The sequence below is a fragment of the Protopterus annectens genome, chromosome 15.part0 (genome assembly GCF_019279795.1).
Source record: "Protopterus annectens isolate FY-2018-M chromosome 15.part0, PAN1.0, whole genome shotgun sequence".
NCBI lineage: Eukaryota > Metazoa > Chordata > Ceratodontiformes > Protopteridae > Protopterus > Protopterus annectens.
The window spans coordinates 279,315,488-279,333,256 of NC_056749.1; the positions used below are offsets into that span (position 1 = coordinate 279,315,488).

A 17,769-nucleotide genomic window follows, 5' to 3' on the forward strand; every position below is an offset into this window, starting at 1 on the left:
CAGACAACCTATGTAGAAGATTATATAGGAATGAGAGGTGTATTAATTGTTTCTCATATATTGCAGGCAAGAAGGGCATTGTTGTTGCCTGAAATATTTGTATGTATGTAAAAAGGTAGCATACACAAATAATTTGCTACCAGGGGTACTGGTAATTTGCCTTTCTCTATGCCAGTAGCTATTTTATTTCATTTTCTCTTAGAATCATGTTTCTGACTTGGCTCTCTACTTTGATGTAGCAGGGAGAGGTTTAAGATTCTGATTGTTACTCTTTTCCCTTTTTTTCTCACTATAAGATCTACCTATCCCTGCCTCAGTTTTCACACCTACTTTCCTTAGTGTATAATTAAATAAACAGCAGATCCAGTCTACTTATGACAAATCTATTGTTCTTGCTCCACGTTTTCCTCCTTACTGACTACATTTGTCTTCACCTCAAAAAGTGCCAAAAAATAAAACCACCAATCTCTCATTAACACACAAGGCAAAACATTAATAAATTTCAGGCTTCAGGAATATTTTGAGAACTTCACCCTTCAGGGATATCCACCAAACCGCACTCTTCAGTCACACAAGTCCCCTTTCCATAGTCTTGTGCACAACTAGATGCTAGGAGTCTAATACCTCAGAGGGTAGTGGCTCTGATATAGCTCCACAAGCGGGTATTCACTCTTAGTTGCTATGGAGATTTGCCTGTCTGCTTCAAGACGCTCTTATATGTCTTCTGTTGAGATATGTAGAGTGCTTCCTTGGTTCATCAGCCTTTACAGTTGTCCCTGTGCCACAGCCCCATAATTAAAATTATGGTATGCTTTTTGTAGAGCTAAGCTGCCTGACAAAATAGTCTGGCGAGGTGTGCTTTGTATCCACTGATGTTACGCACCCTGTCAGCTACTCTGCTGTCTCCCTTGTCTCCAGCCTCTAGCCTTTACTATTTAATGTGAGGGAATGGACTGATAAATTATAAAAGACCTCCAGAATCATCCATCTGACTAAAGCCATCATATGCCAGCTCTGAAATAAAGGAATGGAGTGGACCAGCATAGCATACTTTGATTAGGACACTAAGGGTTTATTGCTTTGGATTCCACACAAGAGCATGCCCTCTGTGAGCTATCCATATTGCATTAAAGTGCTCTTTCTCATTTGTGTTTCTTAGAGACTTTTGAAAGAGTATCTTTGTCTAGCCTACACAGACTTGAAAAATGCAGTGCTGCACAATCTCCTGCACATGTACAAAACAAAACAAAAAAACACCCTAAATACCCAGTCAAGCTAAATGTCCACTGAAATATAACTAGGAGCTGCTAAGTAGATAGATATACGTTGCAGTGAATCCCAAGTTTTAGAATAACCATCTATTGGATACAAGGCAAAGTAGCTCCCTGAGTACCTTTTAGCAAAACCTGGATGAATGGATGGGTCATCAATCATTCACACAGGGTCTGTCCCCTAAATCCCTCTTTGAAAGGGATTAAAACTAGGTATTAATTAATGAGGATGGGTTATTAAAATCTGCAATCTCTTGGCTAGCTTAGGCTAAGCTACAAATGATCCTCTAGGCCAATGACCTAGTATATACCTATGAAACCCTCCTTAGTGTGCTTTACGTATAGCTTTGCAAGGAATGAAGCATGGTCCAAGAGGATGTGTGTGCCTCAGAGCAGTCATACCTCCTTGCCTTCATACAAACCAAGCCCAGAGCTCTCTCTGACCCCAAGATTTTACCAGTTCAGTTTTGCTGAGGCACTAGAGAGAGAAATAAATACATTTTGATTTTTGATCTGTAGCGGTTGTTTTTATTATTTTACCACTTCTTGTCTAGCTCATTTATATCATCTTTTATCCATTGTATAACTTTTCTCATATTTTCCATCATTATAGTTCTTTTTAAAATATTTTTCAGTTTTTTACTTGTTCTATACTGAATAATTTTAGATATGGTTTTGCAGTTATAATAAACAGGAAATTAGCTTGTACTTTTCTAAAATTGTTTTTGTCCATTAAAAATAATTATTTCTTTCTATAATTTTGGTCCCTTTTCAAAAAGATCTACCACATAATAATGTGCTAAAAAACATAGTTGATTCCATGTTTCCTGGACGTGCTGTCTTTTTTTATGCCATTTATAATCTTTATTTCATTATTTGTAATATCTCAATCTCTTTTGTATTTTCTCTGATTCTTCTGTATTAGTGCTTTGTCATTCATTTATACCTGAAAGTATTATTTTAATATAAACTTCTGTAAGCATTATCTTTGCTAGTCTCCCTTGGTATTTTTTTATATATTTGCATTTGTTTCCCCCTTTTTCTTCTTCCTTAATTATGAGAATGTTCTCTTTTTCCTTGGACTGAATAAATTGTCCGTAGCAATTACTCGCTTCACTTTGTTTTCAGTAGTCTCTACACTCTCTTTTTTAATTCCCCTCTCATCTGATTTTTCCCTTATTGGATTTGGGTGGATTTGTTGTTTTGCTAAACTTTGCTCTGTTCTTTTTAATATCTGTTAATTATCTTCAAGTTTTAATTTAAAACCAATATTCCATGTCATTCATGAGTCATAAAACACTTTCAATCATTCCCTACATATTCTATGTTTCTTATTATTTTTTGTTAATCATCAGTTTTCTGTATTCTCCCTTCCACTTGTTTTTGTTTCCACGTATACTGTCATAATCGTCTATTTTGTGTTACATAAATGAAAGCTTTTCAAAAAGTGCTAAACGTAGCAATGGAGCAAACTCAGATGAACTAAAATAAATGATTAATGATTTGCTAGCTCTGGGAAATTTAAATTAATATTTACTTTAATTACAAAGAAATGATAAATGCTGATATATAAAGAATGGATGCTGTGTTAAGTTCATATTTTTAAGTTGTCAGAAGTAGCCAGTTTCTCATCTGATGCCCTCTTGAGTTTTCTAAATTATGTATCAAATCAAATTTAATACAGTCAGAAAATGCTGAACCTGGCAAACATGGACATTTAAAAACAAAAATACTTCCTCAGGAAACATTATCTCTCTCTCTGGTTTCCTGCCACAACTTTACTGCTTTTAATTATCTGAATTGTCTGGTATCCCTGTTTCACTGAAATTCAGTATCTACCATATTGATTACTTCACTGTTAGTTTTAATATCCTTGTCTTTGTTAATGTTTTGGTACTTTTATTAGAACTGGAATCTCATGCTCTCACTATTTCCCCATGTATCTGAACATGCTTTTTAAGTAAATACCTCTCCTCTTTTGATTAAGTGTTTAACACAGGTTTGAATGTCTTGATCTCTCGTGTGATAGTACACATCAGTTAACCTTAAAGTTACTTTCTTTTTGTGAGAGAAAACATTGCACCAGAACACTTCTTACCTCCAAAGGACCAAAGCATCTTTCTATCCCATATTGCTTTCATTCTTCCCCTTCTTTCCCATTCTGCAAATATAATAGCCTACTCACACGTTATGCCTAGGTATTTTATATTTAGCTTCTGCATAATACAGCATTCCTATCTGAAGTTCTTTCATATTGTTTAAGAGTTAAGGGGCTCCAGACTAGCCTTTAAGGCTAGTCTTTCCTTACTCCCTCATATTTTTCCTTTAGTTTATACACACACTGCTTAATCCTTATTTAACTTCTCCTGTGACTCACTGGCTGCTTTCTGTCCTGATTCTGAACATTTTTTTCCTGTTGTATATGGTGTTTATTATCTGTGTTTTCTTTCAAACTTTCTTGATTTATTTATTTATGTCACTTATCTGGCAGGTTTCTTAAGCAGCTGAAACACTCCTGGCTCAGGCTTCATCTTTTTTTTTCTCATTTAAATCAATTTCTGAATTTCCTGCTCTTGATTTATTTCCATCTCAGTACTTTCAGGATCAGTTAGCCATGTTTGGTTCTTCTTGCAGTCCATTATGTTACATGAATTCATTTACTGTTGGTGCCTCCTTCCTCATATTCTCTTTCTGAATGGTGTCCAACATTTCCCTCCAGTGATGCAGTGCCTTGTGTGCCACTTTAAGAAATAATGGGTGTGGGTATCCTTCATTAGTTTATGTAAATAACACCTTCTGTCTTTTCTGAAAAACACATTGTCTTCTAAGATGAAAACAAGGTCATAGGTCTAGTTGGCCCAGTACAATAATTAAAAAGTACCCAAATAAACATATTCTAATGTATATTATAAAATGCCTGTTTAATATATAGATCACTGTGGGACATCACTACGAATTCTATGGATGAAACATGCAGGGAAACATCTTTCTTAAGCTTCTATCTTTAAACTCCATTTAAAGTTGGCCTTTGTTGATGTGCCTGATGGTGTATTATGCTGCGCTGTCACTGATATGTAGGTAATTGGTAAAAGGCAGATGAGCAGAAAGTAAGCTGGGGGCCAATTCCTCTCCTGTCATCATGGATAACTTTGTACATCTATACTCCATGTTTCTATAACTCTTATGTAGTTCACGGTTATAGAGTCTAGTGTCCTATCTCAGCAAGAAAGTAACATGGAGCCGGAACCTGATTCAGATGGAATGCCAGTCCATTGCAAGACATATACATGTGCATATTCTCATTCACATGCATGTCTAGGGATAATTTACTATATAAGTAGCCAACCTTACAGCATATTAGAGTGTAACACAAAATCAGACACTCTGGAAAATTGTGAAAATGTGCAGAGAGTATGCAGACTGCACACAGATGGGAATTAATTCAGAGTCCAAGCACAACACCATGTTACTCTGTGTACTGTATTGTTATGTTATTTATTCCTTTTTTAATACATTGGCATTTCAACTAAAAGACAAAGGTTTATCAAGAAACATCGTACAGCTTTTTTTTTTCCTGAAAGGTTATTACCCTGCAGTGATCAATCTCAAACTGTGATTCATATTGTAAACCCACATCTCAAACAAAAGGGAAGATGTAAGTAGTCATAATTCTGCATTGGTCAGTTTACTGTAGCAGAATGTCTTTCCTGAATTGTGTGTATATCTGCAAAACCAAGGTTTGCTGTAGACATTTCAGCACTGTAGTGGTATTAGAGAATGTTTTCACTGGGCCAAGCAATTCATAAAATAAAGCTAATCATCTAGCATTTGAAAATGTTATAAAAAGTTATGCATTTTTCTACAAAGTATAGAAGACTTGAGAAGAGTCTGGATGTCCCTGATTAAATACACAAGGAGTTGTCGGATCACAAATATGCACTTCTTGGAACATGACTGGAATGCTGATGAAACACAAACCGTGATATCAGATAAAATTTACTTAGGCTTAGTGAACACTCCTATTCCCTTTAACCATGATTACACAATGCCTTAAATGGTATGGAGCTATGTGGGAAATACATCATTTTGATTATGTGGCATGTTGTCATTGTACAAAACATAATAAAAAAGAACACTGATGTTTTAAGTTTTCAACTTTTAGTACATTGGAGCTTGGCTTTTTACAGACGCTGTGCTTTGTTTTTGGGTTGAGGAATCTGAAAAAGAGAAAAAGATGCGAGTTTTAGGGTAGTGGTCCTTTCTAGTATTAAAATTTCTTCCCAACAATTCCCAGGTGCACTATTCACTGAACACTGGTAAAAATATAATGCAAGAATTTCAAGCAGGCAAAGGACATGCACGGCATAAAACCAAATTATTTATTTAGTAAAAGACATGTAAGCGCTTTCGTGTAGTACTCCTACACTTCATCAGACATGATGGCCTGATGAAGTGTAGGAGTACTACACGAAAGCGCTTACATGTCTTTTACTAAATAAATTGTTTGGTTTTATGCCGTGTGTGTCCTTTGCCTGCTTAGAATTCTTCCATTATATATTTGGAGCCTGCTCTGGACTTTATCTGTTACAGTGGTTTTGTTTTTGCCTAGTGGAAAAAATATGTTTATATTGTTAAAACAAAAGGCATGATCTTTCATTTAGATCTACTGCTGTACTTGACCTGAGCTGTAATTTTTGAAGAAAAGAGATATAGGGAGTTTGAGCTATGGAATCACTGTCTTGTTAAAGTTAGCAAGAAAGAACCCTTCATGTCAAGCAAAGTTTTACTCCTAAAATCTTCAATGATTTATGGTATGAGAGTTAAAAATATCAGTTATTTTAATGTTCCTTGGAAGTCTGCATGGATCCTTGATTTCAGGTTGAAAGGGAATTGTTAAGCCTAAATTAGAGCGAAAAAGCATTAGAGGGGCCATTTTAACTTTAAGCAAGAGGGCTCAGTGGGATGATAATGAAACCAGTGGGTATAGTGGCAGATGATAGAGGAAATATTGGAACAAATACAGAATCCTGGAACATGACAGAACTGATGAGGATGCTGAAGTGATGATTGGAACAGACTGATTCATGTAATAGTGATGGAAAATTGTGGTGCTATAGATGTTATTTTGTATGGTTCTAGGTCCTACTCGTACATCTTGCAATAGACTGTCACTTCCCAAGTGCACTTGAAGGAATTTTTTTTTCAAGCACAGTTTTCTGGGCTATCTTTGCAAAGGAGCTTTGACTTTATCAATTAACCAAACTGCTAAGAAAATTCCAAATAGATACATAAATTCATATCAAAAAAACAAACTGAGATACTGATGAAGTGCTGAAACAAATGTAGTTAAAGAAAACATACTGGAACAAATGATGTTACAGGGACTACTGAACAAATGGAATCAATGGAGAGAAAACAGGCATCAGAGATATGACAGAAAGTCAAGGTTAACGGACAGCTGATGGAACATATGAAAGAACATTACTGAGATCAAAGAAGCAGGAACAAATGATAGCTCTAGGTAGATCTAAAATAAATGAGGACATTAGAGAGATAATGGAATGAATACACAGAACTAGGGGGAGAATATAGAATATTCGGCAAAGACAAAAAGGGGGTCTGAAAAATGTTGAACCAAATTTGAATGTTAGGTAGATATCTGAGATAGTTAAGACATTCAGGGAGGTGATTAACTGGAAATACTACTGATCATATCACAGAAGAAATGTTAAGTCTGCAAAGATGATCAGTCAAAACAGTTAATTGCTAGAACACAGAATAAACAGAGATGCAAAAAGATGATGAAGCAAATGGGAATATTAAGGAGATCAAACAGAGACACTGAGTGATGAGACATTTGGGGTGGTCAGTTAAGATGAGATTAAATGAACAAGGAGGCAACTGGGGAGCATTGTGAAATTAGTATTCAGAAGATCAACGCTCAACTGGATCCTAACATCCTTTCCAAATAAAATATCATCCCATGGAACTCTGCCAAGACAGCCTAAGTGATCACTTACCAATACAAAAGCAACAGTCCCAGAATACAATAGTACAGCATGGTAAGAAAACTTAGTATTTTTTTTCATGAAGACACGTTTATTCATATAGTACACCTCATTCACTGGGAGTCACTGAAGACTCGCCCTGTAGATAATGCTGTTTCTTGAGTTCAACAACATTTTCTTACATGTTCTTAAATATTTTCATAGGTGTTTACTAGGCTAATGACCACAAGGGCCTTTTTAAGCCTAGCCATGTATCCCAAATCTCTGACAAGTTCTGATACCCTTGATAAGTGTAAGCATGGGCCTGGATGATGAACCATTTACAGATAACCTGTGTCCATTAGACACATAGGTGCTAAACCAGGGATGAATTTCCGGTTTCTCATCCAGTTGTCCAAGTTGCACTTGAATTGGGTTAGGGAGGGTTAGGGTTTTGAACACACAAGCCCTTCTCAGAATAAAAAAAAAAGAAAAACAAATCAAACCATCCCTCCCCCATGGCTATCCTTACATGAAAAGAAAAAAGCCAGAAAGGTATGGACACAAATTTCAAATGACTCGCTCTTTATTAGTATCTAGGCAACTAAGAGACATAAAACAATGCATCACCAAGGATAAGAAAACTTGCCACTCAACCAATAAAAACATACACAAAAATAATCCAAAACCGTTCTGCGCCTCATTCAATGAATTGTTAAATTCAGGACAAGCCACAACAATAACACTAAACAAACAGAAACAAAAATGAAACTATATCCAACTAATTCAATACCCACTTTATGTAGACAGTACAGCAGTTAACCAACCAGTCTACTAATTAAGCTCTTGAGGGTCTCTACTCAATCACATAACCTCCATCAACATTTCGCCTTCTAACAGGTCACCACAGATACCATCAAAAAAATCCTCGAAAAATTCAAAGTTACTGCAACTGCCCTTGACAATCTACTTGGCAAATATCTTAAATTGACAGAGGAGGCTATTGCATATCCAGATTCAATTCTGATAACTCAACCCATATCTGAAAATAAGTATAAAACAAACAGGGTTAATGCACAGAGAGAGCAGTTTATATATTTATTTAGAAACACAGAACTTGTAGGTTAAAAGACAGGATAAGTGCTTTTGGCTATATCAAGCCTTCTTCAGATCCAGTTGAATAAAAGCTACTTCCTCCTTTATAAAACAAGTTATCCAATCGTAAAACATCACCTCCTTAATCTCCTCCCCTTCAGTATCGGTTTAAGGAGAATAATACCATTTAATCCAGGGTTCTTGTCAGATGACAAATCTGCTATCCATCGTGTTTCTCTAACTTCTGTTTTGTTAAACAAATGTTCACCTCTGTCATTATCCCTTATCTTTTCTAGCACTAAAAAAGAAAACCTAGGCCCATTATTCTTCTGTATATGTTGTGATAGGGTATTTGTTAAAACAGCTAGTCTGATATCACTAAGGTGATGCAACATCCTCTCATTTAAAAGTCTGTTCATATTGCCAAAGTAAAAACTTGGGACAAGAATCACAAAATGGCTGCATAAATAACATTCTTTGTGTCACAGTCCATATATGTCCTCAGCTGATATGACCTCTGAGTGGTGGGATGTGTAAAACAATTACTTGTATTAATATATGGACAAGCTTTACACTTTTTACAAGGAAAAGTCCCTGTTCTGCCAGTTAATAATTGTGTTCCAAGATTTTCTTTGTAGCATAAAAGTCGTCTTAAATTATGCTTATTCTTGAATGCAAATCTGGAGGGGTATCTCTTACTATATTTCTTAATTCATCATCCATAGTAAGGATCTTCCATTTCCTTTTGATGCTCTCACAAACAGATGAAATATCATTACTATATGTGAGGATACATCTCAAATGTTCCACCTTCCTCTGATGTTCATTCTGTCTGGTTGTATTAGCTGGCTTTTCCCCAGAAAAAAAGTAGTCTCCATCTATCCTGTATCACACTCTGAGAGAAAAATGGTCTTCCTCTGGTTCCTCTCTGACCTTGAAGTTGTGTCATCTCTCATTGTATTTCATGTGTTCTATATCCACGTGCCAATATATTATTCATAAGCTGCTTAGATACATATTCATAAACTATGTCATTTGTACAAAGCCTTGATGTCCATAAAAGCTGACCTTTGACCACGTGGGTATATATGATTGGGCTGCATACTAGTCATATGTAGGAGGTGGTTCTTCCAGCATTCCTTCCTATGCATCCTGGTGTTGAAGTTGCCTTCATCAGCTAATAAAATAGTGACATCGAGGAACTCACTCTCTCTAACTGAGCTTCGAACATCAAACTCCAGAAAGGAAGTTGTACTTCCTAGATATTCAGCAAGCCTCATAAGGTCATTCTCATCACCTCTCCATAGGAAGAACCCATCATCTATAAATCTTCCATAGAAGATTATATTTTCCCTTCATTTGTTGCATGCATTGAAAACATATTCCTTTTCCTAGTGTGCCATGACCAAGTTGGAGTAGCTGTTGGCACATGAAGTACCCATCGCTACCCCCTATTTTTGCCAGTAATACTTGGCTTCATACATGAAGGCATTGTTTTCTAAAATCAGACTCAACAATAAACAAATTTGTGACACAACTGGTCCTTCAAAAGCTTCATGTTTTATTAGGAATTCCTGGATACAATTAAGCCCATATTCATTAGGAATTGCTGTGAATAGGGTCTTGACAGCCATAGTTGCTATTACTATGTTCTTCATATTACTCATAGTCTTGACACAATCATATAGGGCTTTTAGAACTGATGAAGTATCCCTGAGTACAGTTGTCACCTCTGAAAAACCTCTTTCAGCTAATGCTCTACATATATAGATGCTGGTTTAGTGAGCCATCCCGCACCTGTAACAATAGAACACACCACTGCCTAGCCCTCAGAGAATTAAACTGGTTAGAACTACCACATCACCTAGCTCTTTCTCAGCTAACTTCAATACAAGGACTTCTCTTTAAGCCAGATAATTGTACAGCCTTTAACAACTTAATACAAATCACTTCTCACTATAACTAAATGATCTAATGCTGCAGGTGACTTCCTATATTCAGGTATGGAACCACAATCCACTACCACTGAAATCCATTCAGAATGCAAATGTATTTAAAACACAATTAAAACGTCATATATCAGATCAATGGATCTACTCCTTTACATCTTTACATCTCTAGGATAAATGCCATTCTTATCTTCAGCTTGCTATTTCATCAAACCATTTCTCTTCATTCTGAATCCTGTACCCTGCACCCAGTCTTCTCAATACCTGAATAGTTTTACTAGCATCTCCCAGGTGTTTTATTTTTTTTCGGGGGGGGGGGGAGTAGAAGTATTTTGTGTCACTGCTCACCCCCATCTATACTTCTATTATAAACTTTACGATAGTCACATATATAATTGTGAACCTGATTTACACCCCTCCTCTTAACTATAATATTAACATTTTCTGATGGACCTAGTTCCGTCCCTCACCTCAATTTCATCGAATTTCCATGTACTAATCACACAATCTATTATCTATGTGATAAACACCTCTTCAAATGCTTACTGCTCAACATCTGCTAATGCATAATTATCTTGTGTACTGTAGTAGTTGCCTCATTTTTCATATGAATGTAAGCAAGTCACCAAATGAATGAGTAATTGTTAATGTATATTATTTAATTTCTGTTCATATATATTACTGTTAAACTGTTTGTAATAGGTTGGAGCTTTCCTCTCCAAGTCTCCACTTTAAAGGGGTTTTTGACTAAACTCAGTCAGACAAACCAGACAAACAAAGCAAAATAAAATAAAATAAATAAAAATAAACAAATGGGTTTGCAGATGAGTGAATGCTGGGGTTTATCATGGACTCCCCTGCAGACACTAGCATTCTTCAAATCATGGCAAAACCATGGTCTTAAACTCATTGCTAAGAAAAGCATAATAGTACCATATGGGAAGTCAACTATCTTGACTATTACCCTTTTGATAGTATGCCCCTAAGAGTCGACCCAGTAGTCGGGGATCTGGGTATGCACATAGACAGTAGCCTTACCTTTGACCACCACGTGACCACAGTGGTGAGGAAATCCTTTTATTTTGCACAGCTTATAAGTAAGGGCATGGCATCTAGGTCCAAAGAGGTCATTATCCCATGAGACTCCATCCTAATCAAACCAATCCTAGAGTACAATGCTCCCTTTGGTATGCGCCTGACCAGGTGTATGCAGCAACTAGAACAACTTGGAAGTTCCTTCCAAAAAGAATGCAATGCATAACAGTACCTTAAAGCCCTTTCCCTTAACTCGGTCTTCTATAGATTGCTAAAGGGGCGATCTATGTCTGGCTTACAAGCCATTCACAAACCCCACACTTATGAGTGTCCTAGATATTTGTTAATCAAAGAGTACCAGAAATACAATGTCCAGGGACCTGAATTTTGTCTGTGGCTTAAACAGAACATGCTGGAGAGAAAGACTTGTGTCACAGTGACTGCCCCTCCTATGGAACAGGCTACCCATCCATGTGAAGCTGAGTTCATCTATTACCCAGTGTAAGTGCAACCTAGACCAGTAGATGGGGACTAGGAAATTTACACCAAGCCTGGTACTCATGTCCATTATTGACAGACATAGTTTATAATGCCTGGTTCTTAGTGTCCTATTCAGATATAGGACATCATTATTCTTTCAGGAAAACTTAGCTAGCCTTACAAAGGATTAGCCTAGTAACAATATATGAATCTGTGGAGACCACAGGGAGATATAATGGAATATATAAGGTTAATGAAGAAGTGATGGAATAAATTAGTGCAATGAAGAAATACAAGAAATCAAAACAATAGAGAAATAAATGAGTATTTCCAGGCAAAGGAAAGTGATAGTAAAACTGTGGATATCTGGAAGATGATGAAAGCAGAAAATGCAAGCAGAGTCTGAAAACATCAAAACTATCAAACTGCACTTAGTTGCCACTTCCCATCTGCATGCATTGTTCATCTTTGCACTTTAGTTTGCCATCAACTTTTCCAAAGTCCTTGTTTTGCTTTTCTTCCCCTTAAAGAAAATCATTTCTCTCATGTCTGTGATTTTCACTTTGATATCATTTGTGCCACTCCACTTGCATATCATAATTTTAGCAAGCAGACTGTAAGTGAAATAAGGAAGGAGTTAATAATGTTACTGGAGATTAAACAAATATATGCAGTATATGAAGGTGTGGGAAAAATTACAGGAAAAATAAGGTAATAAGAAGGATATCAAATGGATTTACTACGCAAAAGATGTGAAAAATGCAAATGCATTACTGTAGAAAGTACATTTAGGCCATGCATGAATCATGCTTAAGGAAATTTAGATCAGTCAGTATAATCGGAGAATGAAGGGGGTTAAATATGAGAAGGTATGGATAAGAGATGAAATTAATTTCAGCTGTTTACACAGCCTTTTTGGTTACAATTAATGCTGTCTTTTTGTTTTCTTTAACATTCTTCAAATCTGTAGCCCTTAATTCTGTTAATGGAGTGGGCAGAAGCACTCAACTTTGCCACACTGATTGCAGGCTACTACCGATTGTTTGTGGACCACAAGAAAACAATATTCTGCAGAACACCCAATCAGCCTCATCTTATAAAGACAGGTATGACTGGTTACAGCATCTATTTATTATTTCTGCCTTTCTTTCTGCATATATATTTTAAAATTGTTGGGAATAACAGAGAAGTAGCAGTATAACAAACTGTTAACAGTGAGCAATACAGCACGAATGCCAAGTGCCATCTAATAATTCACTGGACAAGAAAATCCCAAGTACTGATTGATCAGATCTTTTCCATTAATTCAATGAAAGGCAATTCCAAGTGTTGCCTGATCGGGCCTTTTCCATAACTGCATTTATAACCAGTTGATTATACAGCTAAAGATAGGAATCATCACTTCTTTGTATGCTTTTTCTATGGATACTGGCATATCTAAGGTGAATAATACACCCAATTTTATTTTAGGCATCAAAACATACCAGTCGTATAGAAATCCTGTGATAAAACTTGATGTGTCTGGTGTTGGTGCCTTTGTACTAATCTTTATATATAAAGATAATAAGGAATCATCCCATATAAAAATCAAAAATAAAGTAGTATATCAGCTGATGTGAGCATTTATAATATACAATATGTGGACAAATAATTTTAATGCAGTACTAAATACATGAAACTTTTTTTTTTTTGCTTACATATTCCAGAAACATATGTCTAAGTGTGACAAACTACCTACTACTTAACTTGCTGTTTTTGTCCCTTGTCTCTTGGTTTGCATGTTTTGTTTTACAGGCACCTTCTCAGGGGCTGAATTTTGAGTGCTTTTATGCCACTTTGTGATTCCCAAATTGTAAATAAATAAGCAATTTCTTTCAAAGCAAGCAAATATAACATTAGCTGTCTGTTTTTGAGGTATGAATTTTAGAAAGGTGGTATAGTTTGTCCCCATCCCCTCCACTAAAACACACCACACCAAATGATATTTGATGACCTTTATTAAACCTTTCTTAATCATAACTTTATTGAACACCATTCTTAATTTATTAAACACAGCATAAACATCCACAAACCATTTACCAGGACAGTGTATCCCCACTCACCTTGTCCAAAGTAAGCGGTGTCACTACCACCACTTGCTTTCTCTCACTTATTAATGCAGCATCCCACCACTCACTTTCATTCCCCAAACTCCTTGAATCCAACACCCAACACCAGAGGGGAACAGACGAGGGACAAGCCTGCCCCTCTTCTCCGCTTAAGCACTACCACCACAAACATAATAACCAAAGCCTCAATATCATAAAAGAAGGGAGGGTGTGTGGGCAGCAAGAGCATGCCTAAATTTGACCTTCCACTCAGCTACACTCATGTAGAACTCCTTAAACCCTTCCTTACATTTACCTCACATCCTTTCCAGAACTTCTCCCACCTAAATTAACCCTTCCTTACTCACAGATCTACCTGGCATCCTTCCCCTACCTACCTATCCTAACATCCTTCCACCCTTCCCCAGACCTATAACCACACTTTTTGAACATCTCTCCTTAACCACTATACACTGAAGGCATCTCTGGACAAATTTATTTCTTCCCAATTCTCATTTGTCCTAATCTCCTCCAATAAAACACCACACCAAATTACATTTGACAACCTTTATTAAAACTTTCTTAAACATAACTTTATTGAGTGGCATTCTTAATTTATTAAACACAGCATCAACAACCATGTCAACTCATCCCCACTCACCCTGCTCGAAGTAAGCAGTGTCACCACCACTGCTCACTTAATCTCGCTCACCAAAGCAGTGTCCCACTGCTCACCTTTATCCCTCCAACTCCTTAAATCCAACACCCAACACCAGAGGTGGAACAGAAGTGGGACACGCCTGCCCCTCTTCTCAGCTCACCAGCCTGCCATAGACCGTTCCCCCCTCAATTGCTGCAACACTTTCACTAAACCCTCTAAAAACAAAGGCAAGTGTACTTTAAATAAATCCAGCCCAAACTCACTCATGTGCACTCCATCATCTGAACAAAACTGGGTCCCTGTCAACAAAGTCCATATATTCTATCGTATGAATACCCAAATTATGACTAGGTGCCTTCCCAGCCTAAAATTAACAAACCAATGAATGTATAGCCATAAAGCTGTCAGCATTTCTCCAAATAAACTTGGTACTATTTCAGACTACACAATAGTCATACTTGGATAAAACCTCTTTAAAGTAGCTAAATCCTGTAATATCCTATATACTTATTGTCGACTTGGCATTACTCCCAAATTACCTGCCAAATGAACCACTAAAACTCATGGGACCCCAATCAGTGACTGTATATCCACAAACTCCTGCACAACCTGATGCCTTCTGAGGCCTCTGATACCATGCTGTATGGCTTTCCACCCAAAGTGATATAAACCCAACTGCCAACCAGCCTAACTGCAGCCCACTTCGCAGCCCAACAAATATAGGAATGACTCAGAACAAGAATCTTGTTTCTTAGTGGAAAGAATTATTAAAACAACCAACTTAATCCATTATCTAATATAAGATAAAAATGCATTTGAAGACATGCGACCCACCCTCTTAATAACTTGTACTGAAATACCTACCCTCACTAAATCAGAAGCCCTTCCAATGTGAAAACAGTGTGTGAAAAATCTCTCTCCTCAAACACCCTGAAGTGCCTTCCTCATCACACATACAAACTTGATTACCCATTATCACTTTACCCCTTCTCAACCGAAAAACCAAATCCTGAGGAATTCCCAGAATGAGTCCGTAGAAATCTCCTAGCCCAACCAACCAGACACAACCAGTCATTACTGGCCTTTTTCAGAACTATCTGCATGCTCTTCCCCTTCTGATCTGTCTTAGAGCTACACAACCAAATCTGCAGTGAAGCAGAAAATACCATTACATCTCACCAAATCAGTGACCCTAACAGCTCTGATACCCTAAACACCCCATGATACATCCATAAGGACATCACCCACAAAGTATAATCCCCTAAATCACCTGTCACCAAAGCAAAACTCCGCAACAAAACCTTCAGAAACTGTCTTGTCAGTGGCCACCACCTGTCCATCGTAACACCAGCAATTCTACCCCATCCCTTCAACAAAGAAGCCACTGTCTAGGATATAGTAAAATCATGCAACCCTGCCAACTGTGCAGTATACTGATTGTGGCAAGGTCCACCTTAACTGACTGCACAGCCCAACCTTGCACCCAAGCCTGAGCCAAATATTGCAATATCAATTCCTCCAACCAAACCTCTTCTTTTACAGGTAGCTGCAAAACAAGTTCATCAAATTCATACAAAGCCCTACGTTATGTCTTCCTTGTAGAAGTTGCCCAAGACTGCTGAACCAACCATCTAGTTACTTCAGTCCAATCTGCCACACATCGGCTAGCAACACCACAGGAGTACCTTGCTGCCTCCAGAGCTAGCTGCTGGAACCAGGATAATGAAAATGAGACAAACTGTCAGCAATCCGATTCCTAGCACCTGCCAAATGCATTCCTGTGAAAGAAAAGTTAATCACCAAACTCTGCAAAACCAATTTTCATAATACTAACAAAAGCATTTTAAATTTCACTGGCTTGGACTGTAAAAACCTGTACCACTGCCATATTGTCTAAATGAGAACATTACACTCTTACTACACCACAGACTCTGCCCAACTCAGCATTAATTACAAAAATGCTACAGTTCTCTTCCATTCATCCTTCCAATCTTCCAGCCATCAAGCTGCAAACCATTCACCAATAAAAAAAAAAAAAACACTCCCATCCCAATGCCCTCTTCCGCATTTGTAAAAAATTCCAAATCCCCTTGACCAACCCAATCTGACTGCCAAAAGGAAATGCCATTAAATTGATCTAAGAAATCCAACCATAGTGCTAAATCAGCACAAGCAAGCTTACCCATCTTTACGCAATTATGTTTACTTCTCCCTTTCAGCAGAAATGCCACAGAACTACAAAATGAACTACCCAAATGAATTGCCCAACATGTAAAATTCACTAGCCCCAAGAGCTCCATAACATCCCTAATCTGCACCTTATCTTTGCTCCCCTCACCCATACAATCTTCTCCTTCAAGCATGTTATCTTCTCAGCTGGTAAACAAACCAGTCAATGTCTGTCATCTACCAACAACCCCAAGAAACACAATGCTTTGGCAGACCCTTCTAACTTCTGCATAGTCAATGGAATACCCAGTTCCTCACACAACCCCAAAAATTCATGCATACACTCCATTGCTCCTCCATATCCTTCTCCTACTAGTAATAAGTCGTCTAGATAATGAACCACTTTCTGAGTGCCCACTCTTTGCTGCAAAATCCAGAGGACTGCAGTGCTAATCTTTTCAAAAGTGGCACAGGCCACCGAACATCCCATTGGCATATCCTTGTCAAAGAAAAACTTGTTCCCTTCCACCATGCCTAATAACAGCCACTCTTCCTCTTGCACGAGTAGTAACATAAATAGAGTCATAGATTAGTACTAGGCTAACTGCCCTTGTGAGCCATTTTACGCCTAGCCAATTATTCCCTGTGAGATTCAAACCCTGTACCTTGTGTTTGTAAGGCAAACACCTTAACCATTAGGCCACCCTCCCAACCCAAAGCAAACCCACACAAACACAGGAAGAAGATGCAGACCCCACACAGAAGGCACCCCAGCCAAGAATCAAACCTGAGAACCTGCAGCTATGAGGCAACAATGCTCCCACTGCACCGTCAAAAATGCTCCCACTGCACCGTCAAAAATGCATGCTCAATATCCATCTTTACCAACCACAGATGTGGAAACTCCTGAATGACCTGTACCACATCATCCAACAAAGCTTCACTCACTTTTGCATCCTTTACCAAAATAAAATCTTAAACAGAGTTCCCTTCCAGATATGACAAATGATCACTCGACCAAAACTCACTAGGTGC

The 17,769-nt window shown here is 37.5% G+C and overlaps 1 protein-coding gene across 1 annotated transcript in view; it reads left to right on the forward strand.

Moving 5' to 3' along the window:
• The window catches only part of FRMPD3 (FERM and PDZ domain containing 3), a 581,141-nt gene that overhangs the window by 458,850 nt on the left and 104,522 nt on the right, over positions 1-17,769 (forward strand). Inside the window, exon 9 of the mRNA XM_044057050.1 lies at positions 12,788-12,923. Coding sequence (XP_043912985.1) covers positions 12,788-12,923 — 136 coding nt within the window. The remainder of the gene's footprint in view (positions 1-12,787; positions 12,924-17,769) is intronic.